We start from the raw sequence: 26,709 nt of genomic DNA on the forward strand, positions 1-26,709 counted from the left end.
GCATTTTTAATCGATGTTTGGGATAATGTATTAATCAGCTGGAATCATAAGAAAAGAGAAGATGGCAAAACAAAGTGAAGCTATCCAAATTGACCGGATGTAATGCAATCGGTAACAAAGAAGCACCAATGTCGGGCGACATTGTATCATGCTGGCATACCTGAAGTGTTAGCATCAATTAGACAAAGTAAGTTTAATAATCTGGTTGGAAAGCCAAAGAATCTTTTTTTTTTAAATGTCTCACCTCCCTCTTCGCAGGTTACAACTGTATTCAGCTGATGGCAATCATGGAGCACGCCTACTATGCAAGCTTTGGATATCAGGTTACGAGCTACTTTGCTGCTTCCAGGTAAATGCTCGTCAATTTCACAGTATGATACGACATGTATTTTGTACACGTTTGAATAAAAGGTTTAAAAATAAATAATTATAAATACACTAATTTTTTTTATTAAGTGTGGCTTCAGCTAGAGGGGTCATAGACCCCTATAGCAAAGCGCACTTTATATTATTGCTCGGGCTTATTAAGTGTGGCTTCAGCTAGAGGGGTCATAGACCCCTATAGCAAAGCGCACTTCATATTATTGCTCGGGCTTATTATTAAGTGTGGCTTCAGCTAGAGGGGTCATAGACCCCTATAGCAAAGCGCACTTCATATTATTGCTCGGGCTTATTATTATTATTATTACTTATTATTATTCTTCTTATTCCGCCAAACTTTGGACCGTATCTTCTCCCACAGCATTGCCCACACATGCGTAAAAAATACATCAAAACGTGCGGCCCGATCGGGAATCGTGAGCTATGACTTTTCTAAGAGATTCGACCAGCCATTTTCCCGAAAAGTGCGAAAAACGGCGAGAAATTGTCCCATTCACTTGACTGGGGTTTCGGACTGAAGAGAGCAAAAAAACATACATCTTTGTGCCCACAGTGACTCGCCATAATGTATCGTAGAGAAATGATTTAAAGTTTAAAACGTTGACAAAAGTCTGGAGTTTATTTGCCCAATTGGGCATTTTTTGATAGCTAGCACAGTTTTCATGTAATTATTGTTCAAGTTTAGGAAAATGTGGGAACCATTTCAGAGTTTACAATGGGTGTGTGTGGGGAAGGTTAGAGCTGTGATGTCATCGCTAGAGCACGAGGAGCTGTGTCCTAAACAACCTTTTTGTATTTGTATTTTGCCATTCACTCCACAATATTGACTTTTGAGGCATAATTTATATATGAAAACGTTGGAAATATTGTGCCGGTGGTACACATGCGTCGTGGAATCCAACAAATGTATACTGTTTTGTCAGCAAGCCTGAAAGCGACATGAAGTCCGGCCAACTGCTCCATTAACCTCCATGTTAAATCGGACCACAATTTTCTCTCATGACGGAAACGTGAGCACTTTACAAACTGAATTTACGCCCTCATTTATAAATCCTTACAAATATTTAAGTAGACGGAAACGTTCTCAGAAGTCTTGTGCTTCTCATGATGTCATTATTTTCGTGATGGGATCCATGGTTGTCTGTCAAATACAGTAGTTTGAAAGTTAGTTTTTTCATTAAATCAACTCTCCTGTCTCTCTCTCAGTGAACACCATGGCAACGGTGACACACACGCACACACGCGCAGGAGGAACTGTCAGTTGGTCAGCTGACATCCTGACTGTTTGTGCTTCTCATGATTTCATTATTTTCGTGATGGGATGGGATTCATGGTTGTCTGTCAAATACAATAGTATTATTTCTTGGTGTAACCACACCTCCCTACTCAATTCTGCGCCCTACCTCGAATAATGGCCCATCTTCATTACCTACACTTACACCGGTCTCAAGACACAAATAAACGCCTCTTAACTTCTTTTCTTCCATATGCTTCCTCTTATTAAACACTTAAACAAGCTTAAGACTCATAGACACGGTTTAAACATCCTAATATTACCAATAAGGCACACAAATAGACATTTTAGACCATTAATAACGTCCTCTGTCAGACGCTCATGAGCCACACCCACGGTTTTCCCGCCTTATGCAAATGAGCTGCACCCACAGAGACTTTCACCCAGACCCCTGCAAAGAGCTCCTCTCCCCTCCTCCTATTCTAATTAATGTTAAATATAAACTAATCTCTAAATCCTTGAACTTATTCAATCCCCTTGGCTTTTATTCAAGTTCAGGAACATAGAAATCCACTACAGAGCTGTGTCCTAAACAACCTTTTTGTATTTGTATTTTGCCATTCACTCCACAATATTGACTTTTGAGGCATAATTTATATATGAAAACGTTGGAAATATTGTGCCGGTGGTACACATGCGTCGTGGAATCCAACAAATGTATACTGTTTTGTCAGCAAGCCTGAAAGCGACATGAAGACCGGCCAACTGCTCCATTAACCTCCATGTTAAATCGGACCACAATTTTCTCTCATGACGGAAACGTGAGCACTTTACAAACTGAATTTACGCTCTCATTTATAAATCCTTACAAATATTTAAGTAGACGGAAACGTTCTCAGAAGTCTTGTGCTTCTCATGATGTCATTATTTTCGTAATGGGATTCACGGTTGTCTGTCAAATACAATAGTTTAAAAGGTTGTTTTCTCATTAAATCCACAGTTCAGTCTCCTGCTCTGTGACAGTGTCACACCTGTTTTAAATTAGCCAATCAGGGCTGTCACCACGACAACCGGTGATACAAACGCAGGAGGAGCCAACTGACGTTGGTCAGCTGACATCCAAGACACTCTATTTTAAACTCTACAAAAAACGTTTCACACACATTCTTATATATCATACATTAGACTTAGACACACACACACACACAGAATTATCACAAAACGATTGACTGTGTGTGTCTATGTGCGCCCGCGTGTGTGTGCGCGCACGTTTTTTGACCCCAGAAAGTTGGTGAGTGAGGAGATACAACTTGGATCGACCTTTCACCCAATGAGTCTGTTGTTGCTGGGGAAAAATGGACAACACAACGAATCCGATTAGGCTCCTCCCATAGAAGAAGTCTGATTGGCTCTTTTTTATTTGGCTTTCGGTTAAGGATTTTTTTTTTCATTGTGTAAAAAACTACGTTTTTCACCCTCTCAAAGAAAGTCATTTGATCTGATAATTCTGAAGGTGGCAGAGGTTATTGAGGTTATTGTGTTATTGAGAGATGTGTTACCTCAATAACACATCTCACTACCGGTAATGTATACATATTGCGACGTCTTACGGCAGTAGTAGCCACACTTTCAAAATTTCTTGTGAAATTTTCTAGTTATTACTTATTATTATTCTTCTTATTCCGCCAAACTTTGGACCGTATCTTCTCCCACAGCGTTGCCCGCACATGCGTAAAAAATACATCAAAACGTGCGGCCCGATCGGGAATCGTGAGCTATGACTTTTCTAAGAGATTCGACCAGCCATTTTCCCGAAAAGTGCGAAAAACGGCGAGAAATTGTCCCATTCACTTGACTGGGGTTTCGGACTGAAGAGAGCAAAAAAACATACATCTTTGTGCCCACAGTGACTCGCCATAATGTATCGTAGAGAAATGATTTAAAGTTTAAAACGTTGACAAAAGTCTGGAGTTTATTTGCCCAATTGGGCATTTTTTGATAGCTAGCACAGTTTTCATGTAATTATTGTTCAAGTTTAGGAAAATGTGGGAACCATTTCAGAGTTTACAATGGGTGTGTGTGGGGAAGGTTAGAGCTGTGATGTCATCGCTAGAGCACGAGGAGCTGTGTCCTAAACAACCTTTTTGTATTTGTATTTTGCCATTCACTCCACAATATTGACTTTTGAGGCATAATTTATATATGAAAACGTTGGAAATATTGTGCCGGTGGTACACATGCGTCGTGGAATCCAACAAATGTATACTGTTTTGTCAGCAAGCCTGAAAGCGACATGAAGACCGGCCAACTGCTCCATTAACCTCCATGTTAAATCGGACCACAATTTTCTCTCATGACGGAAACGTGAGCACTTTTCAAACTGAATTTACGCTCTCATTTCTAAATCCTTACAAATATTTAAGTAGACGGAAACGTTCGCAGAAGTCTTGTGCTTCTCATGATGTCATTATTTTCGTGATGGGATCCATGGTTGTCTGTCAAATACACTAGTTTGAAAGTTAGTTTTTTCATTAAATCAACTCTCCTGTCTCTCTCTCAGTGAACACCATGGCAACGGTGACACACACGCACACACGCGCAGGAGGAACTGTCAGCTGGTCAGCTGACACTTGACTGTTTGTGCTTCTCATGATTTCATTATTTTCGTGATGGGATGGGATTCATGGTTGTCTGTCAAATACAATAGTATTATTTCTTGGTGTAACCACACCTCCCTACTCAATTCTGCGCCCTACCTCGAATAATGGCCCATCTTCATTACCTACACTTACACCGGTCTCAAGACACAAATAAACGCCTCTTAACTTCTTTTCTTCCATATGCTTCCTCTTATTAAACACTTAAACAAGCTTAAGACTCATAGACACGGTTTAAACATCCTAATATTACCAATAAGGCACACAAATAGACATTTTAAACCATTAATAACGTCCTCTGTCAGACGCTCATGAGCCACACCCACGGTTTTCCCGCCTTATGCAAATGAGCTGCACCCACAGAGACTTTCACCCAGACCCCTGCAAAGAGCTCCTCTCCCCTCCTCCTATTCTAATTAATGTTAAATATAAACTAATCTCTAAATCCTTGAATTTATTCAATCCCCTTGGCTTTTATTCAAGTTCAGGAACATAGAAATCCACTACAGAGCTGTGTCCTAAACAACCTTTTTGTATTTGTATTTTGCCATTTACTCCACAATATTGACTTTTGAGGCATAATTTATATATGAAAACGTTGGAAATATTGTGCCGGTGGTACACATGCGTCGTGGAATCCAACAAATGTATACTGTTTTGTCAGCAAACCTGAAAGCGACATGAAGACCGGCCAACTGCTCCATTAACCTCCATGTTAAATCGGACCACAATTTTCTCTCATGACGGAAACGTGAGCACTTTACAAACTGAATTTACGCCCTCATTTATAAATCCTTACAAATATTTAAGTAGACGGAAACGTTCTCAGAAGTCTTGTGCTTCTCATGATGTCATTATTTTCGTGATGGGATTCACGGTTGTCTGTCAAATACAATAGTTTGAAAGGTTGTTTTCTCATTAAATCCACAGTTCAGTCTCCCGCTCTGTGACAGTGTCACACCTGTTTTAAGTTAGCCAATCAGGGCTGTCACCACGACAACCGGTGATACAAACGCAGGAGGAGCCAACTGACGTTGGTCAGCTGACATCCAAGACACTCTATTTTAAACTCTACAAAAAACGTTTCACACACATTCTTATATATCATACATTAGACTTAGACACACACACACACACAGAATTATCACAAAACGATTGACTGTGTGTGTCTATGTGCGCCCGCGTGTGTGTGCGCGCACGTTTTTTGACCCCAGAAAGTTGGTGAGTGAGGAGATACAACTTGGATCGACCTTTCACCCAATGAGTCTGTTGTTGCTGGGGAAAAATGGACAACACAACGAATCCGATTAGGCTCCTCCCATAGAAGAAGTCTGATTGGCTCTTTTTTATTTGGCTTTCGGTTAAGGATTTTTTTTTTCATTGTGTAAAAAACTACGTTTTTCACCCTCTCAAAGAAAGTCATTTGATCTGATAATTCTGAAGGTGGCAGAGGTTATTGAGGTTATTGTGTTATTGAGAGATGTGTTACCTCAATAACACATCTCACTACCGGTAATGTATACATATTGCGACGTCTTACGGCAGTAGTAGCCACACTTTCAAAATTTCTTGTGAAATTTTCTAGTTATTATTATTATTATTCTTCTTATTCCGCCAAACTTTGGACCGTATCTTCTCCCACAGCGTTGCCCGCACATGCGTAAAAAATACATCAAAACGTGCGGCCCGATCGGGAATCGTGAGCTATGACTTTTCTAAGAGATTCGACCAGCCATTTTCCCGAAAAGTGCGAAAAACGGCGAGAAATTGTCCCATTCACTTGACTGGGGTTTCGGACTGAAGAGAGCAAAAAAACATACATCTTTGTGCCCACAGTGACTCGCCATAATGTATCGTAGAGAAATGATTTAAAGTTTAAAACGTTGACAAAAGTCTGGAGTTTATTTGCCCAATTGGGCATTTTTTGATAGCTAGCACAGTTTTCATGTAATTATTGTTCAAGTTTAGGAAAATGTGGGAACCATTTCAGAGTTTACAATGGGTGTGTGTGGGGAAGGTTAGAGCTGTGATGTCATCGCTAGAGCACGAGGAGCTGTGTCCTAAACAACCTTTTTGTATTTGTATTTTGCCATTCACTCCACAATATTGACTTTTGAGGCATGATTTATATATGAAAACGTTGGAAATATTGTGCCGGTGGTACACATGCGTCGTGGAATCCAACAAATGTATACTGTTTTGTCAGCAAGCCTGAAAGCGACATGAAGACCGGCCAACTGCTCCATTAACCTCCATGTTAAATCGGACCACAATTTTCTCTCATGACGGAAACGTGAGCACTTTACAAACTGAATTTACGCCCTCATTTATAGATCCTTACAAATATTTAAGTAGACGGAAACGTTCTCAGAAGTCTTGTGCTTCTCATGATGTCATTATTTTCGTGATGGGATCCATGGTTGTCTGTCAAATACAGTAGTTTGAAAGTTAGTTTTTTCATTAAATCAACTCTCCTGTCTCTCTCTCAGTGAACACCATGGCAACGGTGACACACACGCACACACGCGCAGGAGGAACTGTCAGTTGGTCAGCTGACACTTGACTGTTTGTGCTTCTCATGATTTCATTATTTTCGTGATGGGATGGGATTCATGGTTGTCTGTCAAATACAATAGTATTATTTCTTGGAGTAACCACACCTCCCTACTCAATTCTGCGCCCTACCTCGAATAATGGCCCATCTTTATTACCTACACTTACACCGGTCTTAAGACACAAATAAACGCCTCTTAACTTCTTTTCTTCCATATGCTTCCTCTTATTAAACACTTAAACAAGCTTAAGACTCATAGACACGGTTTAAACATCTTAATATTACCAATAAGGCACACAAATAGACATTTTAGACCATTAATAACGTCCTCTGTCAGACGCTCATGAGCCACACCCACGGTTTTCCCGCCTTATGCAAATGAGCTGCACCCACAGAGACTTTCACCCAGACCCCTGCAAAGAGCTCCTCTCCCCTCCTCCTATTCTAATTAATGTTAAATATAAACTAATCTCTAAATCCTTGAACTTATTCAATCCCCTTGGCTTTTATTCAAGTTCAGGAACATAGAAATCCACTACAGAGCTGTGTCCTAAACAACCTTTTTGTATTTGTATTTTGCCATTCACTCCACAATATTGACTTTTGAGGCATAATTTATATATGAAAACGTTGGAAATATTGTGCCGGTGGTACACATGCGTCGTGGAATCCAACAAATGTATACTGTTTTGTCAGCAAGCCTGAAAGCGACATGAAGACCGGCCAACTGCTCCATTAACCTCCATGTTAAATCGGACCACAATTTTCTCTCATGACGGAAACGTGAGCACTTTACAAACTGAATTTACGCTCTCATTTATAAATCCTTACAAATATTTAAGTAGACGGAAACGTTCTCAGAAGTCTTGTGCTTCTCATGATGTCATTATTTTCGTGATGGGATTCACGGTTGTCTGTCAAATACAATAGTTTGAAAGGTTGTTTTCTCATTAAATCCACAGTCCAGTCTCCTGCTCTGTGACAGTGTCACACCTGTTTTAAGTTAGCCAATCAGGGCTGTCACCACGACAACCGGTGATACAAACGCAGGAGGAGCCAACTGACGTTGGTCAGCTGACATCCAAGACACTCTATTTTAAACTCTACAAAAAACGTTTCACACACATTCTTATATATCATACATTAGACTTAGACACACACACACACACACACAGAATTATCACAAAACGATTGACTGTGTGTGTCTATGTGCGCCCGCGTGTGTGTGCGCGCACGTTTTTTGACCCCAGAAAGTTGGTGAGTGAGGAGATACAACTTGGATCGACCTTTCACCCAATGAGTCTGTTGTTGCTGGGGAAAAATGGACAACACAACGAATCCGATTAGGCTCCTCCCATAGAAGAAGTCTGATTGGCTCTTTTTTATTTGGCTTTCGGTTAAGGATTTTTTTTTTCATTGTGTAAAAAACTACGTTTTTCACCCTCTCAAAGAAAGTCATTTGATCTGATAATTCTGAAGGTGGCAGAGGTTATTGAGGTTATTGTGTTATTGAGAGATGTGTTACCTCAATAACACATCTCTCTACCGGTAATGTATACATATTGCGACGTCTTACGGCAGTAGTAGCCACACTTTCAAAATTTCTTGTGAAATTTTCTAGTTGTATTTATAGTCAACATTTTCTTATCAATAGTCGTATCCTTTTTTGCAGTCTGTATTGTGGTTGTGGTTCATTGCTAGTGGCAGAGTCAGCCAGTCCCGCGCTGGAATCAAGTGATTCAGGCAAAACGATGCATGAACATATTAAAAGTGATGTGGAAGACAAAGGGGCAACATGCGATCATGAGTTCAGTATCACCTTGCCAGAAGACATTGTTTGTAGTCTTCTTTAGTCTTTATTGAAAAAATATGACGTGATAAATCCTTTCATCTCAACCAGGAGTGAACTCTTCTGTAATCTCTTCTAAAATTCAAACTCGGAGGCATATTAATTAGTGTCACATGCCATTTACACGTCTTTACCTGTCGCTTGTAGTGTCTGCCATTTTCATGCAAAAAGTTTTCGAGAACCTCACTTCATAACATCATGAGAACAAAACTAGGCGAGCAACTTCCCACTTGATAGAAATAGTCACCTTGAATCAAGGTGAGGAAGTCTGACACCAACAATAATCTCTCTGTAAATACATTTGCTGTTAATCCAGCGAGTGGAGGGAGTCTTAGATAAAGGTGGGCTAGTCGGAGTATTTATCCTCTCTCGGAGATCCATCCTCACTTGCTTCGAGTAGAGTATAAACCCAAAGTGTAATGTGTATATAGTGTAATTTCACCCATGATTGATCTCTCAGTGTCATTTAAAACCTGAGCGGTCGAATAACAGGAAGCGGGGTAATACTGTCGCTATGTGAAAAGGAAGCTGATGTAATGATAGCTGGAAGGACAGCTGGGACGTGATTGGACAATATGAGGAGTGTACACAAAGATATGTGTGTGTGTTTGTATATGGCGGTGTGTACACATGCAAACAGTTACATCTGTGGAGTTTCCCACAGTGTCTTCTTTATGACCCTTTTAATGGTATTAAAGGACTGTGGAAGTGTTAGAATACTACCGGTTGTAGTGGATGATCTGTTGTGATCTGAGAAGGAGATTATGTTCGGCTCAATCGTCTTGTTATTTGAACCACAAACGCATTCTAATGAAAATGATAATTCAGTGTGTGCCCTTGCACTTTCTCTTAAATTGTAGACCCGTTGTCACCGTGATGCAAATTTTTAGGAAAAATAAATTCAAAGTCAACGACCTTTTTTTCATGGTCATCACCTTAAACAAGGCACAAACCAGGTTTTTTTTGGGGGGGGGGTGGGAAGAGAAGTTATTATCTAGTTTGGGCATTAGAAAAGGGGGATATTATGACATTTTGACTTAGATTTGGGGTTATCATTCGGATTGGTGGTTTGGATAAAATAATAGAAAGGGTTTAGGACTAATACAAATCTGTGCGTGTGTGTTTTTAGTCGGTATGGTACCCCGGAGGAGCTGAAGCAGCTGATCGACGTGGCTCATTCAATGGGCATCGTGGTGCTGCTGGATTGCGTCCACAGCCACGCCTCCAAGAACACCGAGGACGGCCTGAACTGCTTTGATGGCTCCGACTCGTGTTTCTTCCACTCTCCACCCAGAGGGGAGCACAATCTGTGGGGCAGCCGCCTCTTCAACTACGGCAGGTACTCACTGGTCTGGTTCCACTTTTCTGTGTTTGTATTAATAATGCATTACTCTGTGATGTACTGCTTGTATGGATATGGCTTGCACTTATTGACAGGGTGTTTTCAAAGAAAGAAATAACAGATTTCTGTGAATCAAGATTGAAGGAGAAATTTCTTCTTGCTACCACCGACAGTACCTCGAGGTTCGAGATTATTTTATTGCCATTGTACAACATGGTTGTTCTTCTAGTTGTCGTGGTCGATGCTACATAAGTAAAATAGGAAAAATGCTGTGCTGTAGTCTGATGCGACTGCTGCGACTGCTTCTCTATCACTTGCCAGACGGCAGCAGGGTGAGCCGGCTGGGGCGGCTATAAACAACACGAACCGTTTCTTTTCAGCATCAAGTTTTAGCATTTAAGTTTATTGGCATCAAATATGTTGTTGTTGTGCAAATATAAACAACATATGTGGATGTGCAATGATGCATATGGTCACAACATGATGGTCAAGTCAAGTCGCTAATGTTTACCGTTTGAAAACAGGGCTGATAAATGAGCACTAGAGTTTTAGGGGTTCTGAAACGGAAAGAAAAATGTACAAGCGACATATGAAGAGGTTGATAAATGAGGCCAAATGGGAGCTGACATACCATTTTTTTCTATTTTCTCAGACTATCTGATACAGCATGATGTGCTGAAGGTCAAAAGCAAGACATGATCTCAAAATGACAGATTGCATCTCTCACCAAAATGGCCATGCAGTCAGGTTCACTGTTCATCTGATATTCCTCAGGCGTAGAATGGCCTATTAATGATGACTGTAAGTTTCTTCAAATGCTCTTGATTTTACCCTTTCCACATTTTGTCAGACAGGTGTGGAATTTTAATCGTTGTGAATAATGATTGGACGTTACAGCATTGACGGCTTTTGGTATTGTTCATATTTTAAGTCGTTGTTTAGTGTACACCAAAACTATTGATTTGTGTTGTTGTATAGGCCCTGTTAATTAAGTGTCTCCACTCTTGCCTCTGTACCCAGAAAATGATCCCAGAGCACATTAAAGAGGACCCGGCACTGTTGAGTCTATCAAATGCTTTTTTCTTTTACTGGCTTTTAATAAGTGTGTGTCGGTGTGCAGCAGTTTCCAATGCATTATACCATGTTTAGTGCCAGACATGGGGGCTATAATAAGGGAACAAGGTTCTCCTTTCATTACTTATTGAACTCTCCTCATATCCGCAGCACTCATTAGACACAGTGCAGACATATGCCACGACTGGGAGGCATATGAGGAGTCATTTGTAAAAGCCCTAAGGAGCTCCGCAATGTCATAGCCGGTTCATTTGTCTTCTCTGCCTCTCACAGGTTGTTTGGACGTGTCGGTTTGTGTCGAGCTTTTCTGCTATTCCCTTAGGAAGGAAATGAACCTCGGAGGCAAGCCGCAATCCTGGTTTGAAACACAGGCGGTTTTTAATCAAGCAGCTTGGTATCAGCCATCACAGTCCGACCATGATGTTCTTATTAGGTTGACAGACGCTGACTGATGCTGGCTATTGGAGCAGAGATATATTTTCCTTGTTGCTGCCTCTTCTGCTCCGCTTGTACTTCTGCATCTTTTATCAAAGAGCACCTTTTTCCTTCTTCTTCTTCTTCTTGTACGTGTTTCCTTCATAAAAAATGCAACTCAGTCTGGAGAGAATGTTGTTTAGATGAATGCCTGGTATGCAGTTGTTAATTTGAGTTGTCTCTGAGTCAAATGCATCAGCATTATAGGACATATACTACAGCCGCTTGCCCTTGCTGCTGATACGAGAGCTGTTGTATGTCAAGAGGTATTTGGCGTCTCAGTATTGAAAGTAGCTTGTACTTCCATTTACTAAATAGTTGAATTAGATGAATAGTTTGAGTGCAATGGCGGGAAAGGAAATAAATCCTCTGCTTAAACCTGTGCTTTGAGCTAAAATGTTCCAAATACCCTTGAAACCTCAAAATATATTTTCCTTGTATATCAATTGACCGTCTGATAAAGAATTTTTCAACTCTTACATTTATAGAGTTTAATTTAATGTATGAGTAATGCATCGGGCTCTAGGCAGAAATGTTTCCTTCATACACCTTTTGAAAAATGTCAAAGTCACCTTGAGACAGTGACCGAGCCCACGGTTCGCCGTGCAGGGCGCTGGCAGCCAGAGACGCCGAGCCTTTCCACAGATCAGGGCCCTCAGATGTGAGAGTTCTAAGAAGCTTGATGTGGGCTTGTTCTGTAATCCCCCCACCTCTCTCAGGATCATTTGCATCCATTTTTCATCAATCTTTGTGTGAATTCTTAAGATATGAAAAATAGGCCCAGGGCCAGGCTTTTGAAAACTCTTTTTAACTCTTCTGCGTGTTCTCATACTGAGACCGGCCCGGTGTTTGAGGACCAAGGAGCAATAATTCTCCCTTTGACAAGATTATTCTATGCGTGTCTTTTATATTGTGTTCAAATAATTGTTAATGATGTGTGCATGGGGCAATATAAATAGTGTATGTTACTGTTCCTGTGTGCCGCTGGTGATCCTAAATGAATGAGGACCAAAAATAGCTTCTAGACATTCAATAAACAAGATTAGCACTGCTTTGATTGTAAGTATATTCAACAGTATGAGAGCGCAAATAAGGCAGTATCACATAATATAGGTTCTGTGATGCATAATGTAATGCAAAATCCATTGATCAAGGTATGCTTTGTACTGTCAGTCCCATAACAATCAGCTTATGCTATGTAGGTGTCAATACTATACACTGTATATGTTTAGTATTTCTTTGTTTTAAGCACACTTAAACATACCTTTTTCTGAAAGAGAGAAGATTATGGAATGGCTGTTTTTTCCTCGGCATGACTTTTGACTGAATGAGATCTGTGTCCATCTTTATTATGAGCTGTTGAGCTTCCAGTGTGCCGGTTTGACAGTTTTTAAATCAGGAAATTCTAAAATACCAGTACTGTACACAAAGGATGACATGTAGGAAAGCAAAGAACCGCTGATAAATTATGTTTTTATTTTAAAGAAACTGAGCAAAAACCATCACAAAGAAAACACAAAATTAATAAAATGTATGTTTCATTTTTGTTTTGATATACTTGGGCCAACTTTGCACGGCAGTTGGGGCCTGGCTACCGTCTGATCAATCAATAAACCAACATTTGAAATGTCAATTCCAATTTCATTCATTTCAGTATTTAGTACCCATGAGTTATTTCCCCTGCCCCATGAAGTCACACAGCAAGGGGTAAAGCTGTTTTCCCCCTCTGGTGGGTTCTCGCTAATGAGCTCAGCTCAGCTGTAGGTGTGCATGGTGCTGGTGGAGCTGCCTGTAGTGCTTCCAGTAGGTGCTGGATGGAGCCAGTGGGTAGGAACTCAGCAGCTCTGCACTGTCATGCCCCTCGGCCCCTTTAAAACTATCTGACAAATTGCAGAAAAGTACCATGCTTCTCAGTTAGCAGCCAGTCATTTCCGTGTATCATTCAAATGTAATGAATAGTCTCCATCTTATACACACATTTTATTGAGTGTTGACTGCAGAGAAAATACATTTGACGTGTTAAAAGAAATGTATTTATTTTTTCAATTCACCGATTTTTTTTTCCAGCTGTAAATTAAGCGCCAAAGTTGAGTCAGTCAATCTCAGCGTTGTAATATTTTTGCAATTGCATGTTTAATTGACAACTAAACTGAGCTAGCCAACAGTTTTTTGTAACTGGTCTAAAATTCCTTACTGACCAATGCAAAAGGACTTTTCACAGCCATAGACTGTGTTGCAGAAGTGAACATGGCCACAATGATGTCTCCCATTGGTCGTTTTAAAGCCTCGCGTTCCATATTTTGTCTGTCAACGCCTTTTTTTAATGTCGCCATGTTCTTTTTTTGCAAATAGAAGAAACACGAGATGCTGAATGACGTTTTTATGCAACCAAAACGGTCAAATTAAGTTTCATGAACTGAAAATACTGCGAAAGGGTTAGAGTTTTTTAAGATACCAAAACATTATAATACGGACAACACCCTGACTGCACAATGCTGTGGCAGCATACCCTGCTTTATTGTCTATTTTTGTCTAAACGGTACCATCATTTTCAAAAGAACATCATGATGTGTTTAAGCAACTAGTTATTGGGACCATAAACTCAATGTTTACAATGTTTACTGAGGTAGTAGATCAAGTGAGAAGTAGGGTCATTGATCGTTTGATAAACTTCTATCCAAACGGTCTTCTTCATGCAACGAGAGGAGTCACCCCCTGCTGGCTGTTAGAAAAGAAAAAAAAAAAGCAAGTTTAAAGTCCTTTCTGCAGCAAAGAGCAGCGCTGGCCCATGGGGCCGTTGTCGCGCTCTGTGTAAGAGGCCCTTCCTCCTCTACTTTACCAACCCCAGGGACTGTTATTCCCCTCAGCAAAGCCTGTAAGGCTGCACTCTCCCTCAAGACTCACTGCTAGGTTCTGGCACACCTCTTTTTTTTGTGTAATTAACCCATGCCAGGTGTGCCACTACTAAAACATGGTCCACTGGAGAAAACTCCAATGGGGCAGAATTGGCCTGCCACACAAGTACAAGGTGATTCTAATTATAGGGTGATAAACATACAAATAGTCTCATAGGCAGCAGAGTATCTCTCCCAGGATGCCAAGCAAAAACAGCTAGCTGCCAGGCAACCTAAAGAATGCCAGACAAATGGCAGATATCGGACACAAAGCACAGCAATACAGGGACAATCTGTCAGGCAGCGAGATGAGAGTTTAGCCAGCGAGGCAGCCAGCATTACCAGACTGCCTAGAGGGCTGCTCTACAATGCGCTGCCAAATATCAAGACGTATTTCTTCCACATGTCCAGCACAAGGCGCACATTTGCATTTTAAGAAACACACATTGCGGATTGGCGGAGGGAACCGTCTTTTACTGGACATTGACTTATTTGATGAAACTAAACACGATTCAAATGTCTCCCTTTTTTAGTCACACATGTAATAGAAAATACATTAACATCAGCAAGTCATATCCGTCAAGAATCTGCAGTGCATATGTGTATTTAATGTCCCCACAAGCTGGATGAATAATTCCATGATTGAATAAATAAATAAATCAAGCCTCAACCTAGAAATGGAAATGTATTGCAGGTGTCTCTCCTGTCAAATTTCTTTGTCCTGGACACATTAATGGCTTCGGGGAGAGGAGGAAAGTTTGAAATGCGTTAAATGAGGCACCTTATTTGTCCTTTTTTGGTCCAACAAATGCACACCATCCATCAGGCTGTCGAGCATCGTTGTTTGAGCATCACACTTTGTGTGGAATGACCTGTCAGCGTCTTAAATTTATTTGGTCTTATCTGCGGCTTACCTGTGATGTTGTGAAAACAGGGACTTTAATCTTTCTCTCTCCCATCACGACAAGTTGCCTTGACCCCTTATGCAAAGTTGACTTCTACAGGCACGGCATGATTCCAAAACAACAGAACCCAAATACCGTAATATGGGTCAGAGGAAATAAGCTCTGATGAGGATCAACTAAGCATGAAGCTGATGTGGGGGAATAAAAAAAAAGGGTCTGTTATTTGAATTGACTTTGTAGCAGTGTGTTCTTGCAGGTAAAACAACAGCACATATGATAGATGACCTTATTGTACTCTACAAGCAGCAATATCAGAGGTTTACTCTGTTAGTGCTCCCTAACCAGGTTTCGCTGTCATTGCTGAGCTTTAGCATGAGGACGGTGTAATATGCAATTTGCTTTTGTATTAACACCACAGGGCGAGTGATTACTTCATTGAACTGCATAGATAAGCGGTGTATTGCATCGGGTATAGAGATCTAACTTTCCCACTGTAATTGGACTTGATGATGAATGGCATTGTGGGTCCTAATGTGGCAGTATGGTTTCATCTTGGGGCCTCTGGCTATTATCTCCCTCCCGTGAGGATACATTGTGTCTGAGCCTTTGTTGGCTCTGCGCAGTGGAGTGGAGGACCTAATCTATTTATCACAGGGTCTGCGTGACCACCCAGCCAGGCTGCTATATCGGATCATACCAGGCTCTCTTGTGCTCTTCCTCTAGGGAAGGAGGAAGCGCCGATGTAACATGCAGCTTCACACCTGTCAAACAATGCTGAGGTTGATCATCCCAGAGGAATGGAGCACAGAAGGCAATGCATTTAAATGTATTCTTGAGTCATGGCCTACCCGGCCAAAAATATCTGGGATTGTATCTTTCACAAAAGAGGATGTAATCCTCAGAATTTCAATGTTGAAACATTCAGAGGTTGAATCAGTTATACGACTTTCAGCGGAGGTGTTGTTGAGAACAATACATGTCTGGTCTTTGGATGGACTTTAGTTCTTTTGAGGTATTATCGAAGGGTTGTTGAAGCATTAATTTGGGATTCCTCGCTGGTTCATCAACTTTTTGGCATGGTGAAATTGCATCATTGAAGCAAGGATTGTTGAACCGCCTCTCAGTGTGTGAAGTCACAACTCGCCCAAATGAAAATCAATGCAGAATTTTTCTAATTCAGGCTCTGAATGAGGTTTGTAAACTGTAAATATAGAGACCTGAAGGAAAATTCCCAGTTACGTTCCAAAACTAAGATGATCTCCATTCAATGTCATGGTTAATTTTTTTTTTTAAATATTTTTTTTATTCAGTCTTCCCATATAACTAAAGTAAAAAGTAAAGGCTAGTTGACAACTGCAGATTTCTGGTCTCAATCATATCTAACAACCACAATCTTTTTTCCCTGAAGCAACATCTTATCAAATGGGGGTCCTATCTAATAGATAGACACAGGACATTGGCTTTCAGGGTACGGCAGGGAGGGGGCGGGACCTGCAGCACTGCCAGCTAATGACCACATAGAGACCAGCTTCTCGCTACAATATATAATATATCCAGTTTCTCGGTATGGTGTACATTCAGGTCCACTATACACACATGATTACAGTCGTTGTTGTAGCTGAGTGTACAGAGAGCACCTGAGTGGAGAATGTCAAACTAAGCAGAGACAGCAGTTCACATTTCATTAGTGTGATGCATGTGTCATTCGCCTCACATCCACTGGGCTTTACTGCTGCTTTGGAGCATGGCCTCGGTGTGTACAGTGCTTCACTACGCACACGGCAAAGAGAGAACCAAATCCTGAGTTTTTAACTGACGTTTCCATGGAAACACACCACTGAGCAGGAAAAGGTGAGGTGCGTAGCGTACTTTGCCTTGAGTGGCTGTTCAGATCCAGATGACTCCCCCATCACGGGAACGGGATCCGGGGCCAGCACAGCACAGTCCAGCCAACAGGCGCGTGGGACATGTTCATGCTTTGTAGGACATCATGGGCAACAAAACCCAGCCACAAGATCTGCTTTTATATTCAGATATTTGGTTGGTTTTCGGGCATTTTTTCTTTTCTTTTTAGTATTTTCCCTCTTGCACAGAGGTGCTCGTCATACGATGAATATGGAAGCCAAAGTGAGGTTTATTAAAATTCCCCTGCAAGGTGTTTGTTTACTCAAGTGTAGCATGACATCCTATCAGTCCAAATACTGGTCAGTGGTCATGCAAGTGCTCTGATGGAAATTGGGGAAAACTTTGCTGCCGACTGAAAGCCACTAATTTCTCATCCTGACACCCAGATACGTGAAAGGCAGCGTCTCCTCTACAGTGAAGTTAATGAAAACACCATCTCCTGTCAATGACACTCCATCTTCAACATAATGGAGCTTTGGATATCAATACGTGAATGTCCTGTAGTGGTGAAAATTAATCGCTGGTGCCTAAAGTGCATGATGAGCTGTGTGAATAATTCACAGCTTCTTGTTTATCTGACCTTGTGTGTGTGTGTGTGTGTGTGTGTGTGTGTGTGTGTGTGTGTGTGTGTGTGTGTGTGTGTGTGCTCCTGTTTGTGTGTTTTTCTAGCTGGGAGGTGCTGCGGTTCCTACTGTCAAACCTGCGCTGGTGGATGGAGGAGTACTGCTTTGACGGCTTCAGATTTGATGGCATTACCTCGATGCTGTACCATCACCATGGCATCGGTAAGGCTGGTTTGTGTGCATCTCATATTTCAGGACTGGGTGTGTAACGCATGTCATCCTCCACTCCTTTGAAACCCACAGCGTGTTATGCAGCACAGACTTGTGTGCTTATATTTCTGATCTGAACGGCTTGTTTCAATTTAAAAAATAGCGATCCAACTTTTTAAGTCCTGATACAGAAACTAATACGTGGGCTTTTGGTATCGGCCGATAAGAATCCCATAACAGTGTTTGATCAAAGCTGTATGCCTCACTGTGTGGACTGAGATCATTATTTTATGGGGAAGGTAACATCAACGCAACATCAGACTTGACTTAAACATTGCTTTCTTGACTTTGTAAAAATATAATAAATGCACACAAAAAACTAACTGGAGCCTGATTAAAACATGTTTTCATTTCAAATGAGGTCAACCTTCTGACTGAAGTGTGTAATTGAATGAATATATACTTTATTAATCCCCAAGTGGAAATTTTTTGTCATCAGTAGCGCCTTACAACTTGAAGATACAAACACACAAGATACAAGATCAAATATATAAAGAAGCAACAGGGATGAAAGAGATATATATATATATATATATATATATATATATATATATATATATATATATATATATATATAGAATAACTGGAATGAAATATATTTATATTTACAGCCACAGAGTGTATTCATTAATTAAGTAAATAAATTATACAATGTTGTCTGATTAGAATTATTCAGGAAAGAGATTGAATTGAACCAAGCAACGATGTCACCCTTGGATAAACTGTTAACACCTTGAAGATACATCGTCATGTGCCAGCGAAAGGTGGGATAGAAGAAGACTGCTAGTTTTTGTAAACACAATACATGTCCAGCTTTGCGTTTGTATTGTGAGCAGGGAAATGCACTCGACACATTTGCCAGGCCGCCTGAATGCGCACAATGCATGTTGGTGTCTGAGGAACTTTGACGACTTACACAAACCTTCCGCAGAGAGCACAGGAAGGAATCCACATGGCCCTTTGTAATCACTGTCTCACAGTCTGTGATATGGATAATATGTGATTATGAATCTCTCTGAATATACTACAAGTAATGCTAGGTGCTACTTTACGGTCTCTAAAGTGATGGCATCTTACTGTGTAGCTCATGTACTTGTTATCAGATAATGAGTCAAAGTCTCTGCGCTGAACTGAATGAGTTTTGCGTTCCACTTTTCTCTTCATGTTGTGCACTGTTCAGAATGAAAGCCACGGAGTGAAACAGCACCAGTATCTTGAATATGCTGAGAAACGGATGATTTTAGGATCGGAGTGAAAGATATGATGTGTTGACTGTGTGGGTGTTTGCTCCTCAGGCTGTGGCTTCTCAGGGGACTACAGCGAGTACTTTGGCCTCCAGGTGGACGAGGACTCTTTGGTCTACCTAATGCTTGCCAATCACATTCTCCATACCCTTTATCCGGACTGCATCACCGTTGCAGAGGTAAAAAAACACACTCCACAACACACCTTTCAGCTTCCACTTACTTTGCAATGACACTGCCCACAGCTATTATTAATTAAAAGCACTTAATAGTCAGGCAAGGCTTACTTGCATATTCATTGGTGTAATTAAGAGGTAATGCAAAAGGAAATGGGGTGTCACTCTTTTTAGGCCTGTGGTATAGGAGTTTCATCCTTTTTTTTAATATGCGAATTGTGGAGTGGTATTGATGTGATCTTGGCTGACTAGAGGGAAAGAAAGCTGTGCACACAAAGGGAAAATGTGATATGAAATAGTGTGACTTCTCTGCAGGACGTGTCTGGGATGCCTGCTCTCTGCAGAGGAGTGGAGGAGGGAGGGCTTGGGTTTGATTACCGACTGGCTATGGCCATCCCTGACAAGTGGATTCAGGTAAGATGATTTACTTTCTTTTTTTTTTTTTTTGCCCCCTCTGTTTGTTTTGTATTCTCCCCAGCAGGTTTCACACACACACACTGTAGGCCTCTGCTCACACAGGAATGCATGAGCCACAAATACAGCAGAGGGAAATCTGAAAGCAAAAACGGGGGATGAAAGACAAAGGGAATGCCGGGACATGTTAGGATGCCTTAACCACTCTTGTGTTATATTATAGCTGAGTTTTGCTCAGCAGTTGAGCCTTTTTAAGAAGCTTTCAAGTGTAAAACTTGTTGAGCAATATAGTGACACAAGGCACTTGCCTGAAGGAACCTGCACACTGTTTTGCTCTGATGGGACTTGAACGGACGGTCTGCACAATGCACACAATTACAATGTAACAGTGGGCTAAAGGAGACATATCATGCTCAGTTCTGGGTCCATACTTGTATTTTGGGGTTTCTGCATGAACATTTTTACATGCTTTAATGTTCAGAAAAAACTTTTCATACTGCCTGAATATACTAGTATTAATCCTTCTCTCCGTTTAAGCCCCCTCCTCCCGAAAAAGCCCAATCGCCTCGAATTGGTCAGCGCTTTCCGGTCTTCCGGTCTGTTCTCCCGGCTCGTTTATTACGGGCTGCGTACATTTCTCCGTGGATGGAACGTTTTGATACTGACACATGTGGCACCTAGACCTGCTATATAATCCCAAAAAGAAATGTAAATGATGAATGAATGGACAGCAAACTTAATTTACACATTGACAGTATTCCACATTGATTGCTTGCTGTGATGAAATCAATTGATTGTTTTCCATAATTCCAACTATAAAATAGATCTTCTTTCACACTCTATAATAAGAAACTTCCATTTTGTGGACTCTCCTGTACTTAAAACAAGTGCTTTGCATAATATTATATTAAACACAATTAAATACAATACAACTGAGGATACAACTTTTTATCAAGCAAAGCTTCAAACAAACGACTGAATGTAAGGACTAAGAAGGATAACTATAAATATGCTTCTACAATCACAATGTCACATTCACAGGGAGACATATTTACAAATGTAAACAGGTCACATTGTTTTTCTTGACCTCTTTTGCTGTTATTAAGAGTGTCAAAAGTCTCCTGTTTGTTTTTCTTTTATTCTCCCAGAGCGGATTTTTTTTTTCTTTTATCAAACTGAGGAAGGTTTTTGTGCTTTTTCTAAAGCAGTGTTAATTTATTTTTCCTTTCCTCCCCTGCTTAATCCTACCCGCTGTGTGAATGGGAAGGTCATTATTTATCCCTTCAAACACAGAGTTATGAATAAATGATGGAGGAGAAATAATTGTGATTGAAAACAAAGACAAACTTTCATAATGTTAACTAAAAGGTCATCTCGTCACTGATCCAAGCTGAAATCTCTTTTGTGTTTTTTGTTTTTTAAGTGGAGCATTTGAATAGGCTGGCAGTCACCTTTACATTTCATGTTGATTCCTTTTTCCGTCTGATATGTCTGTCCTTGTGGTGGCTTAACATGATGTTAAAGCAAAGGTTATTTTTCTGTTTAAAATCAATGCTCCGTTAATTTTACTTTCCTGACGACAAACCCTCGTACCAGCAGGTATATCACCCACCACTCGTTCATAAGGCCAAAGGTCTTTTCAGCCGTAATGAATTTAAGAAGAAAAAGGTCAATTATGTTCACTCTGACATTAGGGAACACTTTAAGCTATGAAGAAATATAGAAAATGTAATTATTACATTTTGAGTGATTTTGAATTTCCATTCATACATTTAATTAAATGGCAATAGAGCATGACGATTTATAGTCCTAAAGTCCAAACATGCTTTGAACACAGAGTTCCCAAACCATATTTCTAATGCTTCAAAATATCTTCAAATTGTGCAGTGGTATCTGTGTGAGGTAAACGTACCTTACACATGTGTTCATGTGTAGAGATGCTTCTGCTAAACAAGTGTGTTTCTCATCAGTCCATGTTCACCTCAGAGCTTATTGTCTTCAACGCAATTTCCATTGAAAATTACGAAAACTATTGACCGCTCAACTTAAAGTTGAAATGTGACTTTGGAAAAGCAAGGGTGTTGTGCTCCTGTCCTTTTTTAAATGACCTTCCCGTGGCTGTTCTCTCGTTTATTTTATTTTTTTTCAATTTAAGTTTCATTAGTCAGTAAAAAGTAAAGATTATTTGACACATCACATTACCTTCCAAATTCAGTCTGGGTTGTAGCATAGGGATATGTGGTTGGGAACTGGTTCTCAAGCTTCATTCCGATGAGCTGAAATATGCGGGACCAGTACCACCACTTGGTTATTCTGTGCTGAGGAAAAGCTGGTTTGGAAGAGTGAAGTCTTGTGGGTAAAGGCCCTTTTAGGGAGACCAGTTTTTCTTGCCTACTGTCAGAATTTTCAGTTTTTCCATGTTTCCTCAAGGTTACCACCATCCATGCCACACAACATATATATACACTGTGTGTGTGTGTGTGTGTGTGTGTGTGTGTGTGTGTGTGTGTGTGTATAGTGTATTTAGAATATGCTCATCAAAATGTTGCTTTATAGGACCTGCAGCAATGATTGCAAAGGTTATCATCTAGTAAAATAAAGGATTTAGGTAAGATGAAAAATTAATAACTTAAATAGCAGAGTGAATAACTTAGTGATCACTGCTAAAATTGAAAGGGGATGATTACTCATTGCCAGCAAACGTAATAACACCATTGAGTGATATGTTACCACCCGGCACGGCTTCAGACTGGATGGGGAAATGCTGGACGCCAAATATTCTCCGTCCTTCCACAACAACTGTTGAAGCACCCTTTAGCTCGCCACTTCAGCCCAAACTGCCACTGTGAAAGTACTTAATGGCCCACAATGGGAAAACATTGCTTATAACCATCAGGCCATCAGGTATGAAAGTCCACAACTGTGTGATATGGAAGCCGAGCAGCACAGGGAAGGGTAAGCATACTCATCCATCCATCCAGAGATAAATAAAGATTATTATGTATTTCTTTATCTGAGAGTTGCGGTCTGCACTGATGGCACCATCACACACTGCCGTACACATGCACACTTGCACTCAGAAAGCTTCTTTCAACCCTGTTTTGGAGCAGTGTTTGCCTCTTCTGGAGAATAGATTCACTGTACTCGGGATCAGTACATAACTCATAATTTATTTCCTTGAGCCCCTCGGTGGTTTCTCAAAGCCTTTATTAGGAATGACGCCCACTCGGCATAAGTACTGCACAGTGTTTTAAGAAATCAGCAAGTATTACTTAAGAAAGTACATTTGTCGCAAAGAAGGCAACCAGTGTGTTCTCTCTGGGGATGTCTGTCTGTTTGGGTTGGCTGGAATGCGGATGCTTTTTTGTTGTTTTAGAACAAGTAGAGGACTTTTCTTGTTTGATATTTGAGGGAAAATGCTGCTTGTAGAAGGCCTAAAGAGGCTATCTTTTGTAAGATTCATGTAACGCTGTGGCATTTCATCCAGTTAGCCCACAGTAAAAGTTATATTTTGGTGAGAAAGCAGAGTGTGTGACCTCAGCGCCGCATGCGTCCTCTTGCACTACGGTTTCTTGTGTTTCTCGATGGGGGAAGTCTATGCATCGTTAATCAAGTATGTCTCTCACAGCGGTGGGTTTTACTCGGTTGCGACGATGGAGGGAGGGAGAAGGAAGGAAGGGAGGGAGGGAGAGAGGGAGAGCGAGAGAGATAGTCCCAGACTTGACCTTCCTCGGTGATTCTTGCAATAGCTGTGCGGCAGGCTGTGCTGCACCGCTGAAACGCAGCCTCCTCCACGGTAACCAAAGGTTTTACAGGATTATCCTCGGGACGCCTCTGGAGAGGCTGTTGCCACTTTTACTTTTCAAACAATATTGCTTGCAACACAATATTCGTTTAGGTACTTCTTCTGGTTGCATTTTTTCAATTACATTTGTTGCCTCTCCGAGGAGCCTTGACATCGCATGAATCGCAAAGCTGAGGGAGTGCAAGCGAGCTGCGAAATTCATGTATTTCTGTGCAGGGAAGCATTCACATGAACATGCCTTGGTATAGTCAGTGAAGTGCACTCAGGGCTAGCCTTGCCTCTTCTCACAGAGTGTCAATTAGGGAAGGATTTGAATGGACTGAAGTGGAGCCTCCAGTGAGGGGTGTGTTGTGGAGAAGGAGACATGGCGCAGGGGGTAGCAGGCATTCAGGAAGACAGACAGACAGGCAGTCAGACAGGCACGAAGAAACAGAAGGAGTGTGAGACAAAGAGACGGAGCAACATGGCTGTTAGCTTATTTATAGATTTACGTGTGCATCAGTGATTCTCTCCCGCTTCCTCGAGCGGGGTCTCACGCTGCGCTTCGTCCCCAGCATGACTGATTGATATGACTCATTTACTGGCTGCAGAGGGCTGTTAGGGCCAACAGGCTGGGGGAAATTAAGATATCCTAATGAGAACCAGATAAGGCGCACAGCACAAGTTTGGAAGATTCGATCTGATTATGAGCATAAAATGCTGTCACTCCTAATGGATAATGTTACAAAAGCCCTCTGATTTAACAAGCACCCTTCCCTCCAGCTACAATAGATTGAGATGTAATTGAAACAATTAGAGGCGGAGGAGGTAGGGGGCTCGCCGGTCGTGGTGAGGAGATGCAGAGACTTCTCCGGCATCTCTCTGCTTCTCTCCGCTCTTCAACTTGACAAACCTCAGAGTCAATTGTCACGATTTTTGTTTCTGTTCGTCCATTTATTTTAATTGAATGAAAATATCAGTCTGCAAAGCTCTCTCCTTATTAGTTCGAGGGGGAAATCCATTTCTGGTCAAAACGCGTTACTCCATCATACCGGAAACACTTTCATTTAACATTACTTAATAAAATGCAGGCTGCCGGTGAGCAATGATGGAGTCCAGCTTGTTTGTGTAAACATGTCAGCAGCTTCATCTCTGACCGATGTCACCCTCCTCTCACCTCCTTTTAACATTCATATTTCAGCTTCATTCTGCCTTATTTGTATGGGCTAATTGTACTCTGAGGCCTCCCTTGTACGGTGTTACTGGCGGTGCGAGATTTAGACTGTGACTCCTTTAGCAAACTGTGAGGCGAGCTGAGGAGTGCCTTTCAGCCGAGTCAAGCCAGAGACATTTGTGTGGGCAGAGTGTTCATTAATTTCAACAAAAACTGTGAAAGTATAAAGATAGGGAGGCATTAACTTGATCCGTGTGATTGCGTGTTGCACACCTTCGTTCCCTGCTCATCTCTGGGGGCGGCACTGTATGTGAGAAGAGAGGATGTCCCCATAGCAACACGGTGCCAGTAAAGACAGGAGAGGCAGGATGCTCGGGCCAGCCACCGAATGTAAAACAAAGAGCTTTACACTAAACACATCTCTCGCTCCGAGTCCTTCCCAGCATGATGTGATGGTAGTGGAGAGGCTCTGGAATCAGTCACAGCACGCCAGTGGCAGTGCAATGACCTCATCCTGCACCGTTAGATTTTTTTCTTATTTTATTTCTGGCTCTGCCTAATTAATCCGGGCACTCTGGTTGGCTCTTGACAGCAGGCTTGTAAAGTAAGATTTGTGCACTGCTCATTATCATTGATGAAGTGGAGTGTCAGTGGTGCCAGGAAGCTCGGCTGGTCGGGGCTGATGTGGGTGAGCTGGTGGTAGGGAAGTCGTCAACCCAGTCACTCTCGTCTCCGCTCCGACAGCCCCACTCCCAGATTAATTTCTCCCAGACCACTTTTGCGGTTGAATTGAATTGTAATGATTCATAAGGAAGTGTAAAGTGTCTGAATGTACGTAGATGTGGAGGCGGACAGGGTGATCTCCGGGGTATATTCTGCAGATTCAGTTGTTTGGCTTTTATATTGGAGCCGGTGGAAAAAAGAGGGCCGCATTTAGAGGATACATTTATTTTCAGCTGGTGTTGCATTCTGAGTGCAGGAGTGAAATGCTTTTGTAAGCTATGTATTACTATTCAATGTATCCATATATTAACCATTGTATTGTAATAGTCTCCAAGACGCTACTAACCTATCCAAACAATACACTTTTCATTTAATAGTGTCTTGAGGACAAAAATCTGATAACTGAGACCAACCTGCCTTGGTTATTAGGAAATGTAATTTCTTATATATATGCATACTTATGGCAGGTTTCACATGTGATAATGTGTATGCACCTAATAATCTTCTCGATGTTTTTCTATTCAATCGATTTTCTATCCCACGAGGTATGCAAGGACTTTCTCTGTCCCAATATACAGTAGCACTGAATATAGATCTCGGACGATGGAAGCATCGGTTTGTCACACATCTTTAAGTTGAATTTTAAAATAACACCTCAAGGCAAATGACAAGCTTAATTTTTTGGGGGGGCATTTAAGTTCATCTTTTATTCCTTTTTTCTTTGAATGTATGTACAATTTTTTTTCTTTGCTCCTGTCGTTCCTTACTTATCTATTTAGTTCATCGAATGTCTTTTACCATAACGTCTTAATGTGCCTGAAAATGTGGCTTAATACATCTCATTTTCCTCTAAAGTGTATTTAGTCATGAATGTTTAATGTGAATAAACTTTAACAAAAAAGGGTTCATTAAAAAAACAAGCAAATAAACTAATTAAGCAATACTACATGGTGAAAAATATATCATTTGAATACTATTACAATCCAGTTACGTGGGAGAAAAAGAGGTGGACATTAGATCAAACCTGGCAGCTGGGACGAGACAGTCTATGCCAAAGCCTGCTTGTTATTACGTGTTACTTGTCCTTTAAAC

The 26,709-nt window shown here is 41.0% G+C and overlaps 1 protein-coding gene across 1 annotated transcript in view; it reads left to right on the forward strand.

The window, feature by feature from the left end:
• The window catches only part of gbe1b (glucan (1,4-alpha-), branching enzyme 1b), an 85,104-nt gene that overhangs the window by 19,702 nt on the left and 38,693 nt on the right, over positions 1–26,709 (forward strand). The window contains exons 6-10 of the mRNA XM_079225369.1: positions 259–349; positions 9,805–10,014; positions 17,939–18,054; positions 19,398–19,525; positions 19,838–19,936. Of these exons, the coding sequence (XP_079081495.1) occupies positions 259–349; positions 9,805–10,014; positions 17,939–18,054; positions 19,398–19,525; positions 19,838–19,936 (644 nt within the window). The remainder of the gene's footprint in view (positions 1–258; positions 350–9,804; positions 10,015–17,938; positions 18,055–19,397; positions 19,526–19,837; positions 19,937–26,709) is intronic.

This window comes from Taurulus bubalis (genome assembly GCF_910589615.1).
Source record: "Taurulus bubalis genome assembly, chromosome: 10".
Classification (NCBI taxonomy): Eukaryota; Metazoa; Chordata; class Actinopteri; order Perciformes; family Cottidae; genus Taurulus; species Taurulus bubalis.